General features: G+C 38.8%; 1 protein-coding gene across 2 annotated transcripts in view; it reads left to right on the top strand.

The window, feature by feature from the left end:
• The window catches only part of LOC149312621 (semaphorin-3D), a 173,049-nt gene that overhangs the window by 97,405 nt on the left and 58,995 nt on the right, over nucleotides 1-16,649 (top strand). For both annotated transcript variants that reach the window (XM_089525017.1, XM_089525016.1), the window contains exon 8: nucleotides 5,480-5,622. In XM_089525017.1, the coding sequence (XP_089381143.1) occupies nucleotides 5,480-5,622 (143 nt within the window). The remainder of the gene's footprint in view (nucleotides 1-5,479; nucleotides 5,623-16,649) is intronic.

Genomic DNA, 16,649 nt, shown 5'->3' with positions numbered 1-16,649 from the left:
TATGAGAAATCATAGTTAGCTGTAGCTACTAACCTGAATATAATTTGGAGGAGATTTTTTTAAAAAATAAAACAGTGACTTTATTTATTGGAAAAAAAACAGTCCTGTGTATCAATCTGAAAAACTGGATTGAAACTCTCAACCCCTTTAGATAGGATGTCTCTCTTCTGGGTCATAAAAATGCAGATTCTGCCTGTGAAAAGTAACTTAAAAGCCACTAAGGGAGCTTTAAAAGAGTTTCTTAAATTGAATCCCTGCTTTTTTGCTCCTATTAAAATCTAGTAAAACCCTCCAGCAACTAATGGACCCTTAAAAAAACTATGTACATCCACTGCAACGATAGCCGAAACCACACACATAGAAATAAAGATAATTTTATACACTAACCTCTAATTGGATGTTTAAATGTGTTTCTTTTGGTCATTAATTGTCTCTTACATTGAGAGCATAATATCCCATAATCCAGTTTACTGTGTGGTTGTGATGGGTGAGTTGCAAAGCAAAGATTTTATGACAATAGCAACATGGTGATTTCCGAGCATTATAAAAAGGACTTTAGTGCATCTATTCATTCTCTGCAAAACAATACTCTACTTTTCACATTCCTCTTCCCTGTCAATCTTCATGTGTCTCTATTTCCAGAACCTTTATTGTGTACTTACTCTAACTGTAACATGTCAGGCAGAATTAAGAGGCATCACATGTTCTCTAAGTGAATTGTTTCATAGCATAAAGTAGGAATGGAGGGTTAAGACTTTTGTCAGTTGGCATTATTTTTTTCTGGTTTTCATACATATATATTTCCTGTTTCTGCATTATTCTCCACTCCTTGCCATCATCTTTCATGGAAACGGAAATCTAACAATTCTGTTTCTCAGCCCTACTCAGTTACTGCTGATAAAAGCTAGAGTATTATGGAGGTCAACTTCAAACAATTTAGATTTCTTCCCTGAAATGAAGGGAGAAAGTTCAGGCTAGAGAAGAAAGTTGAGGTCAAAGTGTGCTTACTAATGCCTTCCCCTTCTCATGAACCATTTGTCTCCCAGTATCATAGGAATTATTCTTGGTTGACACTACATTAGGTATGTAGCATTAGAGCTATTGACAATTTGCCCACTCCAACCAACCATCTCTGGATGGCCTTACCCCATTCACCCCAGGGGCAATGCATGCATTAAAACTGATGTGACTTGAGGTCCCACGGTTTTTGGCATATGGATACATGAATACAAAGGACTGACTGTACTTAGGGTTAATTCATACATTACCTTTTTGGTATGGGTTCCATCACAAAGCCATTCATCAATCTCATATGGATTTTTAACCTTTCTCATGGTAGCATTTTTAGCCCTAAATGAAGGGCAAAACCAGCATGGAAGGATAAAGTCCCTATGATCCCATCTATGTATATGAAACAGACATTCATTTGTTCCAGTTGTAGAAATCAACAATAGGGAACACACTGCAGAGATAACATTATGTAATATGAGCCTAAATCAGAATGCATTTGGAGATGAAGGAAAGTTAATAGTAAAACAATGATGTGTGCTTGGAAGACAATTAACAGAATAAATAAATGTTTCGCTTTTATTTTATACACCTGGCATCCATATCCATGGATTCTTTATCCATGTGTTCAAATATCCATGGCTTGAAAATATATATTTTTTAAAAAATAAATTAAAAAATAAGATAAGTTCCAAAAAGCAAATCTTGATTCTGCCATTTTATATGAGGGATAACATTTCCTACCCCAATGTATTTAATGGGACATGAGCAATCACAGATTTTGGTATCCACAGGGGGTCCTGGAACCAAACCCCAGTGAATACCAGGGGCTCACTTTATTTGCTTTTCTCCAAAGATATAAGTGGACTACACTGGAAATCGATGTCTTCCATTATATCCGTTTGGAAAATCACACATAGATTATTATTGTTCATATTATTCATTTGATTCCTATCCTGCATGTCCCCACACAACCTGGACTTAGGATACTTTTCAAAATTAAATAAATGCAGTATTCATAAAAATATCCAAAAGATTATCATTAAAATGTAGTAAAGCTATCTATAGCCTTTAATATAAACCGTCTGTTGATGTTTGGTGTAGTGTAGTGTAGTGATTTGAGCACTGAAGTATGACCCTGGAGACCCAGGTTTAAATCCCCACTTGGTCATGGAAACCCACTTGATGGCTTGGGTGCATCATACTCTCTTCAGCCTCAGAGGAAGACAAAGGAAAAACCTTTCTGCACAAATCTTGCAAAGAAAACCCCATAATCTGGTTGCAAAAATGATTTGAAGGCATGCCACAACAACAACAACAACAATCTGTTGACATATAGGTCTCATTGAGGGGTCCTGATTGTTCCAGGGCTGCTCAATTAACTTCATTTGCCATATCCACCCTTCCACCTCATGGTTAATTCTGGTCTCCTTGGTACTGGTTCCTCCTGCTCCTGTTGTGTTCTTTCAGGCTCTACTCTCAGCCTTATTGAAAGATATTATGAACCATATGCAGACACCATTACTCTCACATTCTTTAAGTGTCATCACAAAAACTTGTGGAGTATTGCTTTCATTACTGTCTTCTTAGGTGATACTGTGCCACTGCAGCCTCTCAGGTGTTGCGGGAACAATTTATTTATTTAATTAGATCTTGCATTTCTCCCAATATTGTGTCCAAAGTGGCTCATGATATCAGTTAAAATAACATGTGGTTAAAAGAAGGGATAATATTTTTTTTTGTTTTAAAAAATAAAATAAGCACACTAAAGCATTAATTTAAAACAGTTTGCTGTCCTTTTGTACTTACGTTGGCCAATCACATTAGCAATATCTACAAATACGGGACTTAGTGTGCTTGAAATTTGGAACAACACCTCAAGTGAATCCTTTTGGAATTTCTCTGCAATTCTATTAAAACTGGAGAGCTTCCCAAAGTTGTTCTCTCAGTATAATCATGTTCTGCTTTGTATCCCTGGTACAATTAACAATTGCATTTTCTTTGTATACTCAGTGTATTTTAGTGTTTAGACACTGGCAGTTAGCAGTATTACAGATTTAAAAAAACACACCAGACATACATACAGATGTACACACACATACACATGATTAAATTACCAATTTGTAGTTTTGGCTATATGTAAAAAACAGTTCAGCCTTATATAATTGAACAATTAATATTAAATTATTTATTTTTACTTAGGCTGTGTGTGTGTGTGTGTGTGTGTGTGTGTAATCATTCTATTAAGAAGAATATAGATTACTCTATTCACTATGATGGAGGGGATCACAGCTATTGCTTACAGTATGTTCCAGAAGTGTTTTTCCAGCTTTGGCTTTTCCACATGTGTTACAATCTGGAATTGAAACTGATATAATGGGCAATGTTTGTACTATTTGAGCCACTGCTTGGTAGAAGCACTTTTAGCAATAGTTTCAACTGTGAGCCTTCTTGGGTAAGCCTCTAACAGCTTATTGTATCTGAATCAAGTGGGGACAGTTTCAATACAATTCATTTTAGTTCTAGTTCAGTTCAGTTCAACATAATTCAGTTCAGTTCAGTTCATCATAACATGGGGAAAATTCTATCTATCTATCTATCTATCTATCTATCTATCTATCTATCTATCTATCTATCTATCATCTATCATCTATCTATCTATCTATCTATCTATCTATCTATCTATTTGATATCCTGCCTTTTTTCCTAGGCAGGTTCCAAGATGGTGCATATTTCTGCAAGGCTCTGTAGTATACAAAAGATCAAGGTTCAGTCTCAGGTATCCCTCCTGAAAGGGGTCAACAAGGAATAGGGGAAAGACTTTTACCTGAGACCTTGGAAGAGCTGATGATAATCAGAGCATTTGTTTGTGAGATTGTTGGCACAGTAACCTGAGTCAACATAGGGGAGGTTCGTATGACAAGTACAGCCAGCTGTAGCATCAGTGAGTTATCTCAAATGAGCTAGACCCCACCCAGAACTCAAAAAGATGCTGATGCCCAGCTGAATGGGGAGAATAAATGAAATCTGACTTATTTACCATGATTGGAAGGAACTCCAGCTTGATGAGACCTGACCCACCCTCTCATCTTTGTAAGGCAGTAGCCCAGTGGTTAGGTTTTGTCCTTTGATGGATGATTTTCTCTCTAGAATCAACTTCTCCTAGGGCATCACAGACAATGTTGTTGGGAAAGTTCCCTCACTGAGTGAGCAAGTAGAGAGGCAGCCAGGCCAGGTAATGCTCTTCATCTGAGAGCTCACGTGCACCTTGATCTGCTGGAACAAGAGTTGCTAAACTCCCTCAGTTAGATGGTATGCTAAACCCCCTCAGTTATTCTGGCTTTGGAGCTGCCCTACCCTACCCTCCCTCTGTTACCTGGGGTCTGCCATTCTGACATTAGGAGGTTGTTCACATGTGCATCCCACTGTGCCACTTGGTGTGGTGGCTTCACTCTGAGGTCATAACAAGGTGTCCAGCATCAATCACATGGTTGGGTGCCTTGTTCTGACCTCAGAGTGAGTGATGTGCAGAAGTGGCAGCTGCACCATTTGGCACAGTAAGATGCATTTTAAACAGCTGCCTGGCATTGGGAGAGAGAACAATGGATATTCTGGGAAATTCCACAGCAACTAGTGACTTTTTATTTAAAAAATAGTTTTTAAGAGGAGTAGATCCTAGATTTGATACTGAATGTGCTGATTGTCCTCCAGACTCCTCACCCCAGTCTTGAGGATTGGGCCCTGTGCCATCCTTACTCCCCACCTGTGTGTGTTGTGTGCCTTCAGGTCATTTCCAATGTATGGCAAATCTATCATGGGGTTTTCTTGGCAAGATTGGTTCAGATGGGGTTTTCCATGGCCATCTTCTGAGGCTGAGAGAGTGTGACATGTCCAAGGTCATCCTGTGGGTTTCTGTGGCCAAGCCAGGATTTGACCCTTAGTCTCCACCTAGAGGAGGCTATTTTAATTTTATTTGACCCATGCAAACAGGGCTTATGTCTGCTGCCCTTGGGGACATTAGATGATACTCTTTGCCAGTGCTGAAGCACAATGATGAAGCACTTGTATTCAGCTTCTGTACATGAAATCGGGGTGCAATCTTGTTCTTTGCCTCAGGCACTGAAGTATCTTTAGCTAGCCTTATATTTATATGTTCTAGATATAATAACTGGCTTTCTATATTTGATAGAAAGCTTGGATGACTGAACAGTGTTACCATTTTAACAATGTTATCTTTTGCCTTCCTTTCTTTCCTGACATGCCTTAAATTGTACTGGAATCTGAAATATATAATGGTCAGCTAAGGCTCAGAAAGGAATTCATGAATGGGAATTGGGGATGTACAGTCCCACAGCTTGTTTGTAATGGTTGAGGACAAGGAAGTGAAAATAAAGTTTTCAATGCATCATTAATTCACGAGACAATACAGTTACATGCTGTTACATTTGTTCGTACTTTGAATGTCTTTTAGGAGCTAAATTTATTGGACTGTTCCCTATTCCGGATACATACAATCCAGATGATGACAAAATCTATTTCTTTTTCCGAGAGGTGTCTCAAGACAGCAGCACTTCTGACAAAGCCATTCTTTCCCGAGTTGGCCGAGTCTGTAAGGTGAGCAGTGTGTACTTTTTGCAAAATGAACTCTATCATTTTGTTTCCTCAGCAAATATTAATTTCCCCAGGGAGGAAATAATTTCCCCCAAAGTACAGTCTAGGCACCATCGAATAATATGGATTACTAATGAAGTCTAGAATTCTGTCAGCTTGTCCTGCCCTGTTGGTAGATAAGCCAGCTTATATTTTTGAATTCCAATATTTTCACAGTTGATAATGAAGTTAAATAGTAGCCAGTTTAATTACCAGTCACTGAGTTGTGAGACTCTCATTCTACATTCACAAATCACTACTAACCCAAACAAACTAATTTGGTCTTATTTTTGTAGTTCTCTGGCTGCATTTCACAGAAACAGGTCTGGATTTATTGACCCATTCACCACCTCCTGTTCTCATGTTTAATTTCCCAGAATTCTGATATCTTGTAATTGCCTTGCCTGCAACACCCTGTCTTCCAGCTCTGAGGTGCACCACAATTTTTGCTCACAGACATGATATTGGTAATGACTTAAAATCCCAAGGACAGCTTTTGGTTTGTGTTTTCAAACAATATGCATCCCTTACAATATGAAAAGCCACTGCCAAAACTGAAGAGCATTTCCAAATCAATATGTATTATAACATGATTGCCACTGTTAAACATACCTACCCACCCCACCACACACTGTCTGTGCCTAGTGTTTTTCTCTGGATCCGAATCAATATTTGTATTTGTGGTATCTAGAAGTGAATTAAATTTTATCAGAAGATATTTTTTCCACCACTAAAAAGGCCACTTTGAACAAAATTTTCTGCTAGTTCCATTTTATTTCCACAAAGTTTCCAGAGCAACACTATGTATAACAATAGCAATAGCAAGTACATTTCTTTACCACTTATCAATGAACTAGCACTCTCTAAGTGGTTTACAATGTATAAGCCAATTGCCTCCAACAAGCTGAGAATTCAGTGTTCTGACCTACAAATGAATGGAAGTCTGAGCTGACCTTGGAGCCCCCCAGGATCGAACTTACAATGTTGTAGCTGCAGGACCAGCATTTAACCACTACACCACCAGGGATGTGTGGTGAACAAGGTATTATGGAGGATACAAAATATTGTGCAGCTTTATAAACTGTGGTTCAAAGCTGGCTTGTTTCCATTAACCATAGTTACTACTAGCCATGGGTTGCCTGGATGATATAAAAACTGTGGTTATATATACATACATAAACACACACACACACACACACACACACACACACACACACGCAAAAGCTTCCAAACACTACCTTTTACCATACTATAGAAGAATGAAGGAGGAGGAGTACAAGAGATAAGGGTAGGTAAGGCTTCCTAACGTACTATGGTTTAACATTTTGTCAGAATCCATTCTGCCCTTTCTTGACATCTCAAAATAGGTGCCTCAGTGTACTTAATAGCAGAACTGACCTTGTTGGGATGGCTCCCCTCCTGCACTTATCTGAACAATTATGTATCTTGTTGTTGCTCGGAAAGAATATTGCACACTATATACCTGCTCCACTACTATGGATGGAAGGAATATTCATAATTAAATATTCCAAGGTTGAAGAGCAAGTCTCATGACAGTTGTGAAACCCTATCAAGAAGAAGAATAGACAAGTGAAGATTCTGAGCCATTTCCTCCTCGCATTCAAAGGGGCTTGACAGTTGACCCCAAAAAGGCGGGCTGAAGCCACCCGTTTTTCTTCTTGAGGGACTCCGCAGCAGCCAAACCGTGTGGCACCCCTCCGGTTCAAAAAATCTGGAAAACTGCTTTCTTTTAAGTCTGCACGGCAGACATCATGAGTGCACCATTGACGCACTGTGGTGCATCAGTGATGCAAGTGCGGTGCCATAATGTGTGGACACTGCACTGTGCTTGCATCATGGACACGCCCCCATGTGGGCGGTGCCGCTCAATAATGGCACCACCAGCACATACTAGGGCTCAGGAGCGTGCAGTTGCTGCATGCTCCTAAGCCATAGAATCAGCCCCATGATGGCGCTTCCCGCCCATCTGTATTGAGCCATAGACCCTAAAATGCTATGGAGGAATTATTCTGTGAGAAAACATGTGGATTTTAATACAGAAATGCACTTGTTTTTCATCTGCAGAATAATTATTTCAGATTAGTTTGGGACATTGAAATATGTAGAGAATACTTTTCATTTTCTAATCAGTGGAGAGAAAACTACCATAACGTTTCATCCTTGTATGTAAGGACAAAATAGTTAAGTATTTAGATCGCTATGCACCACTCACAAGTTCACAGCAATGCCAATATTAAATCTCCCTAGCCTAACAGACTGGATAATCATTTGCAGTTGTGTGGGTGGGTGGGAGGTTGTTCACTGGTCTGAGAATGAACAGAACTTAAGCCTTGAAAGTTCAGGGGAAATAGTTAAATGATTTAACCAATTTGCCATCAGGACTCAAGGGATACTGCTTCTTTAGGTCAAATTTCTGTCAACATATTCCTCTCATTTACAGTGATCTGAGACTTCAAATGTCCAGTTATTCTTGCTTACATTTCCTTCACATCAAGATTTATTTTTTTAAAAAAAATGTTTTTGTTTACTATTTTGATTCATGTTTCTTTCTTTCACTCCTCCTGACCTAATATAGGTTTACGTCATTTTTCATTCTGCATATTGTCAAGGGGATATAATTATAAATGGAGAGGAAGTTCTTTCAACATTCACAATCAGGCTGAAATGCATAATTTGTCATGACAAATGGCATTTCTGATATTTTGCTTTTTCAGAAAAAAAAGTAGTTATCAGCAGCTTATCTGCAGTAGCTGGCATTTTTTATTCTGCTTGGGGAAAACTAGAATGTTCCCACTAATATCGAATGAAATGCAGTTAATGCCTTTGTTTTTGTTTTGTACTTTTGCCCTTATGTAGGATTAGGTGTACAAAATGCGAGTTGGAAATGTTCCTGTACAAAGGACTCCAGTCTGAAAGCAAATACATTACAGCATGCTGTAATTTATGAATGGTTTGTGTACATTTAAAGAGGAATATCCAAATCAGTAAATTATGAATGGTTTGTGTACATTTAAAGAGGAATATCCAAATCAGCCTGTTTATGGTCTAGTTATCTTTCACATTTGTCTGCCCATAAGCACATACTGCTTTCTTTCCATATTGTGATTTAAAAACAACAACAACTGCAGTATGATTTTCAGTTTAGAGAGCACATATATTATAGCAACATACACGTTTTAGCATATTTCCTCTGAGTATTTGCTTTTTTCCATGTACTTTAATATATTTTTGAAACTGAAAACTTGACCACAACATTAGGAATGGTGAGAGCCAGTTGATAACTAATTTCCAAATCCTGCGTTCATCTAAAAAAAGGCATGGGCAAACTGTGGCATGTGACCCAAGGCAGTTTTGCGCATAAAAAAAGTCTCCCCATACCACACAAAATATTGAGGTGGGGTTGAAATATGTACATTAACAGCATCAACAGACTCTGCAGTGAATGTTGTTGGCCATTTGCCCTATTTTCCGGTGTCCTGGTTCATTCCTTTGTATGACTTGTAGAAGCTCCCACCACCAGGCAATAATTGGAACAGAATTTCTAATTACCTTCTTATTTGAAAGAAGTTCCAATCATCTTCTGATTTTATAGGCCTAAAAATGTAAGAGTTTCTGAAATGCCTTAAAGTATGGGGAAATGTCCTGTGGCACTCCCACAAAACTTTAGTAGCACAATTGGTCATTTGGGGGCAAAGCATATTTAGCCTCCTCCCAGTTTGGGGGCACCGAGTGTGTCTCTGTAATCCCTGAGAAGTATGTGATGTGCTGGATTTGAATGTCCTGCTTTAATTCTTAAAAATCATATATATATACAGAAATGAGAACCTAGTTTTTCCTTCAGTGTCCTTCAAAATTATATATGTGTATTTTGTGTGCTTTAATAACACAGGTCTGAATCCAGTAGTGCCATTTGGTTGACAGATGCCAATGAAACAATTCTCTTTAGCTCTTGTGCACCTTCAGTGTCTGCTCTAGAGCAAAAGTGTTTCCAGTGGGATGGATGTTGTTGTACTTGCAGGCTTCCACTAGCTTAATATAAGATTTAACCCTATGACTAATTTATTGTTTTGTAAGTACTTGGGTTCAAAAAAATAAGTGCATGTCTGTTGTACTTTTCTAGAACTGGCAACCCTGTAGTTTATGAACAATATATCAGTTGCTTTAGTGTAAAGAAAGTTAACTATTTGCAAATCCAGCCCCAGGGCCTTTATGTCTAATCCTGAGCATGGCCCATCATTTGAAGTATTTGTGTCTTGAACTTATGCCCCCATAGGTTCCTTTCAAACTGAAATATAGTAAAAGGTAGGACTATAAAGAATATCATTCAGTTTTCTTATTCCCAATGAGAAATAATTTCTTAACACATCAAAAGGCACTATTTTAACAACAAAGAAACAACCACTTTCCCCCCCTCTCAATGTGTCCACAGTTTGTGCAATAAGCTTATAAGTGTAAAATAGTCTCTTTCCTTGATGCTTGACAAAGTACACACATGAAGCTAGCACTGGAAAACAATCGTATCTATTGATAGGAAAAAGAGAGCATGCCTAAACTTTTAAAAGTCCAAGAAACAGGGAAGCAACAGTAGTACAGTAGATGACATAAAAAATTTAGTCTTTGCAAATATTGTTTATACAATGTGAAGTCGAAGGCTTTCATGGCTGGCATCCATAGTTTTTGTGGGTTTTTTGGGCTATGTGGCCATGTTGTAGAAGAGTTTCTTCCTGACGTTTTGCCAGCATCTGTGGCTGGCATCTTCAGAGAATGCTTGCCTGGAAAGGAGCTGTGTGTGTGTTTGTGTGTGTGTGTGTGTACACACACACACACACACACACATTTCCCAACTCAATGCTAGAAGGACATTGTTATGGAGGTCATGGGTATGGGTTTGCAGGACCTAAGCAGAGCAGTGGAAGCCAGGGTGTCTTGGAGAATTCTTGTCCACAGGGTTGCCATGGGTCGAGATTGACTTGGGGGCAGTTAAGAACTACAAAAATGTGGAATGCAGAAATAAGAGGAATTAATGTTCTGTTCATGCATAAAACAAAATTTGTGCAATTGTACAAAAGCCACTTTAGCTTGCTTCATCATAATGTGAATTTTGATGATTTACCAGAGCTCACTCCTTAAGCCTGAGTTAAAAGTGTGGCAGATGTCCTTTCTCAGTTGTACTTAGACATTGGAAATGGTACCTTTTTGGAATACAACTCCACCAATATTTTAGCCAGCATGGCCAGTCTAGGAATTGTATTTACTAAATAACTTTTTCAAGCTCTAATTTCACTGAATCACTTTGTGAGATATTTAGGGACTCTTCGGAAAACAAATGGGATAATTTTTATATGTAGCTGAGGCTGGTATTCTTTCTTTCTTTTTTCTTATTTTTCTCCCCCCAAAACATTGAAGTGGTGACTTATTTGGTCAGAGTTCAGATGCCCTAGAGATCTGGATGTTATCTTTATAATTATTCATGTGGGTAGCTACCTAAAAAGGCCCTTGAGAATAACATAATGCCATAATAAAACCACATAATTCCTAGAGGGCATTCTGTCACTCTTGCTGAATGCTGACAGCCAACTAAGCCTCTTTGATGTGTCAGTGGATATATTACAAATAGGTATGGAAGGAAGGAAGGAAGGAAGGAAGGAAGGAAGGAAGGAAGGAAGGAAGGAAGGAAGGAAGGGTCAGACAAGCAGACACACAGAGAGAGACAGACTTCGGCTGTTGTGTATTTAAAAAGAAAAATTCTCTCATAAAAGTGCTTACAATTTTTCGAACCCCCCAAATACCAATTCAGAATTCCACACATACAGCCATGCTGAAAAGTGTTGGACTGAGTATCTTGGCCCATCTTTAGTCTTAGGTGTTCATTCCTGAGTTTAAGCCAAGACACAAGCAAATAGGAGTGAGTAGTTCTAGTCTCACTGTAATAAAGTCTCTGTTTTCAACTCACATGAAATAAAGATTTAGGTCAGTTAAAGGAACAACATTGCTGCCTATTTCTATCCAAAATATGATGGCTCCATTTAAAATTTCTTACCAAGTAGGGCTTTATTACATTTCATGTAGATTGGATGTGTTGTTTTACTTGCTTTACTTTTCAGAATTGCTTGTCTTACAAATGGACCTAGCATGACATAAGACAGCATAGTATCTATTGCATAGTTGCTTCCTAAGAGATCTTGATACTGTTAATCACAGTGTGATACTGTTGTGTGACAATGTTCATTTCCTCACCCATCCTAAGACATTTTATCATGTTAGTTTGACAAAGAGGATCATTTCCTACTGGCAGTTTTTTATCTCATTATTTCATTCCCTTTATATATTTGATCTATTCCTAGAACTCCACCCAGTCAGCAAAAGGAACATATGAGTAGTGTTCCTTTAGTAGTCTGTCTGTCTGACTTTCTTTCTTTCTTTCTTTCTTTCTTTCTTTCTTTCTTTCTTTCAAAACAAGACTTAGCCAGAAAAATGGAGCAGAACTTTGTTTTTAATCTGACCCCCACATGTTCAGTTCACACAGTGTTGAACTTCCACAACAGCACATTTGTGCAGTTATAACTCTATTGGCTTTGATGATTTAATTGCACATGTGAAATTTTATTTGACCTGTCCAACTGGATAACTTCTAATTTGTAGTCTAACATGTAAAATCTAATTTGGTCTACAAAATATCTTAACCCCAGTACCCCATCAAGTGTCCTACAATTTCCATCAACCCTAGATGACATAGCCAGTTGTAAGTGGTTGTTGGAGTTGGAATTCAAATATAGCTGGAAGCCACAGTTGCCCACTCTTCCCTCAGATGTAAGTCTATCAGAATTCAGAACCATGCCACTAAGACCTTTAGATGGTTAGCAAAAGAACTTACATTTTTAAATCTGAATAAATTATTATTATTAATAATAAAATCACAATGCATTTTATATAAAAACCAAAATTGATATTGTTTAAAAACTGTTTGAGAGTTGTGGAACATGGAATTAGTGAGAACTCATCATAGAAAGGCCAGTGGATAATGGGAAGGAAGACAGGTGGGACAAAATGATTGAAGGATTTTAAATTAAGAGGGATTTCACCTTTCCTTTTTGCCTGATCCTTCAGATTCTTCCCCAATGAACCAGTCACTAGATCTTCAGTTTCTCCTGTCCCTAGTAAAGTGGAAGAAAAAAATGCTTAATCTCCTTGTACATCTATTAATTTATGCCAGCACTGAAGCCATTCTACTTTCTGGTGATCTTGCCCAGACATGTTGTTGAATTAGCAGACAGGAACATACCTCTTAATTATTTTTGTTCTCTGCTCACTGATCCAGAATGCCCTGTGTTAGATAAAATTTGTGTGGGTTTGCCAAATAGGCACCTTTTTCTAATGGCCTTTCCCACAGGCATTTTACAGACAGCAGCTAGTGGGCTTTCAGACCTATGGATTAATGTTTTATATCACTTACGTACATTGAGAGATGGCATTTAGAAAAGCAGATGGTCATTGGAGTGATCTCATTTCCATGTCTGCTATCCCATAAACAGCCAAAGCAGGAAACATTCCTGTAAAGATTTGCCAGATGTTACAGTTTGACTTGGAAGGTTTGTGTTGCTTTTCCCATCATGAATATCTATAGGGCAGTGTTTACCATCAAGGTTTTGGATGTAATAATATATGGGATATCTTGTTGTATATTTGTTTCAAACTGTCATGGATTTACTGATCATTTCATAATGTGGACAAAATCTTGACAAACGTAATAGCTTTTAAGCCTCTTTGATTTGAATAGGGAAAGTGTGATACACATGTGCAAATTTTCACCTCCTGGGAGCCTTGTGGTGCTATTCAGGTTTTTTTCCATAGGGAAAAGGATTTCTGGAGGCAAAAGTGGGAAAGGATAACTTTATTAACTTTTGCCCTCCTTCTTTTCAAGAATTTATCTGAAGTGATAAAAGTACAGTCAAACATTGTGTTTGATAGACAAGTCAGTTAACCAAGAACTCTTCCACACAATGCAATTATAGTGGTATGATTACACTTCAACTACCATGGCTACATCCTATGGAATCCTGGTGAGACACAAGAAGAGCTCTCTGGCTGAGAATCTTCCTCTCATAAAATAGAACTAAAGCAGTTAAAATGGAATCAGTTTTTAAAAAGTGCTTTAATGGAGCAGTATGGAAAAATCTGTGGGACAAGGCAATATTGGCCCATTACAGACCGCCCAAAACGGGTGGTCTCGCGCCGCTGCCGGTTGCTGCTTCCAGGAACCGCAGCAGCCAAACTGCATGGTTCCCGGGCGCAGCAAGAAAGAAGCGCCAAAATGGCACTTCTTCCTGCGACCTGGAAGAGGCGCCGCAAGGCGCAAGGCATGCACTCATGGCGCCAGTTCCGGCGTGTGACGTCTGGACGCTGTGCGTCTGCAACATCAAAATGGCGGTGCCCATCTGTATGTGGTGCTGCCGCCATTTTGACGTACTCATTACGAGCGAGGGGCAAGGCGTATCAGGAAGCGCCGCCCCTCGCGTGTAACGACGGCACCCCATAGGGCCCGTCCGGAATGTGCCATTGTGTTCTTTTTGTGTTGGCTAAAGGGTTTAGGTTTCAGACTGCCAGCCTTGAACTTGAGGGTTTTATTGTAAAGAGAGGTTCAGTGGAGCTAGGTAGATTTCATTGTCCCTTTTCTTCTTTCTGAAATGTCCTTATATCATTAAGGGAAAGGAGTATTCTTAAAACTTAATGAGACTCTACTGACTGGCAGGAAGATTGGCAACCAAATGCTGCTGCACTGATCCAGCCTCTGTAGAGCACAAAAAGAAGTCGGAAAAACCAGCTTCCCTTTGTGCCCTCAAAGGGGTGTGTGCAGCGTGATTATGTCCCTTTAATGCTGCATCATTTGGATGTTACGCTAGAGGTGCCTTATCATGGTGCGCCCCATGTAAATGGGCACTCATGAAGATGGTGGCCCACAGGTGGCAGTAGGGCTTCAAGCATGGGGATGCTCAACTCTCACCCTACCCATTGGCCGGCACTTTTCGCCGGTCTGTAAAGGGTCAATGACAATAACTTGCTTCAAGTTACTTAAAGTTTCTAGGGCATGAGCAAGTTAGTTCCTTTTCTTCCATACTCCATGTTTCTTTCCTTTTTTTCCAGTAAACCCGCAGCATTCCATAGCTCACAGATGCTTGTCTGTGCATATTTCCATTTTTAAAAAACGACAATATAGCTTTTTTTTTCGTTTGCAAACCTGTTTCTGCATATTTGGGAATCTGTCTAATTTTGAGTATTCCTATTTTAATTTCCAAATGTATGTCCACTCATCTGTCTGAGTTCAGTTTTGTAGAGAATAGTTGCTGATTAGAAGAAGTAAAGTGAACTGAATATCAGGGTGATTTTTTAATTTTATTTCAGGGAACCTAATAGTGAGTGTTACTGACATCATACAGTATGCCCTTACTATTCCAGACACCACCCCCTGCAGATAGCAAAAAATGTGGGACCTTAAGTCCTGTTCTTTTCAGTGGGTGCACATACCTGCTTCTGCTGCTTCATGCACATGCACCTAGTGAAAAAGCTGGGACTTGTCATCTACAGAAGCTCAAACCACGAATGGCAAACCAATTACAGTGCAGGAACAGGCCATTTTTTTGGACTCATCTTTATATATGCTTCAACCTATGTTGAAGTGGGAAGGTGCAAGGCATTTTTAAATCTCAGGCTCTATGAAAATGAAGTTATGGGGAGTGCAAAAAGCAATAGCAGAAATAATCTGCAGTAGTACAATAAGTATTTCACAAAATGACATGGCTGAATATGAACACGATGGAGAAAAGTATAAAGTACATATCATTCTACAGTCACTGTTATTTATGCTTAATGCAAACAATTATTTATACCAGGCAGATTTGTAAAAGATTTCCATGAGGCCATTGCTTTTGATAGGGAGCCCATTATATATTCAATAAATAAGAACACACTGGTACAAGAAAAGCACTGTCACCACTTGTCAGCTGACCCCCTCCCAGAGTTTAGACAGAACTGGGTGCAGATTTGAAGAGACCATCCACACAGTGCCCTGTGCTGCTTCCTGTCTGATGGAGCCTGGTTACAGCAGTGTCATAGCTCTCTCTTGAAGCCAGGAAACTAGAAGCAACCATTTTAAATTCCCACACTACCTTGATGTATTACTGCTGCACGCAACTATGAGAAGTTGAAACTGTGGCTCTGGGGGAAGAGGTTGAGCCAGTAATCTTGAACACTGGCAGCTATTAAAGGATGCAATGTTCTGATGTTGTGCCTGAGTTAAGATCATGACTATTTTAATGATTTCCACATTTCTGCAAAAACTACAAAGAATCTAGAGACATTTAAAAGACTTATACCATTTATTCAGTATATACTTTCATGGAATGTAGCCCACTTCATCATAAGCATCTGATGCAGTGTGCTTCTGTTCATAAAAGTTTATGGCAAATAAAATATTTTAGTCTTGATGTGTCATTAGGCACTTTATTATTTTAATGTTGAACCAAGCCTTTGCAACCTTTCTCTCATGCACTTAATAAGTACAGCCTTCCTTTTATAAATAAGGACTTTTTTTTAAACATAGACTTTAGTTTCATTCCCCAGCACCAGTCAACGTTGTTTTCCTCCTTATATATTCTTCCTCCTTTTCTCTGTAATCTGTGTTTTGTGTCCATCAGTGTTCACTCACTCATCACATCACACATCCATCATACTCAGTCTCACAGTTTGAGTAATTATTTTTAAAAGGGGGGAAAGAAGAGAGTGAACATGAATATGAATGAGTTTGGCCTGGGAATTTTGTAGACATGAAATGAAAATCTAACGCCTTTTCACAGAGCTACCCTCCTATTGGGTATTTAAAATAAACAGTGGGTGTTGAACACCATAGAAAAGAAGACATAGGCACACAGGTAAAATGTCTCTCAAAATTTGTTCACCTGGCTAGGAACCTCCAC

Source organism: Sceloporus occidentalis, unplaced genomic scaffold (genome assembly GCF_023333645.1).
Source record: "Sceloporus occidentalis isolate IW3139 unplaced genomic scaffold, rSceOcc1.0.p SCAF_5, whole genome shotgun sequence".
Classification (NCBI taxonomy): domain Eukaryota; kingdom Metazoa; phylum Chordata; class Lepidosauria; order Squamata; family Phrynosomatidae; genus Sceloporus; species Sceloporus occidentalis.
This window is presented reverse-complemented; position numbering and strand designations above follow the sequence as displayed.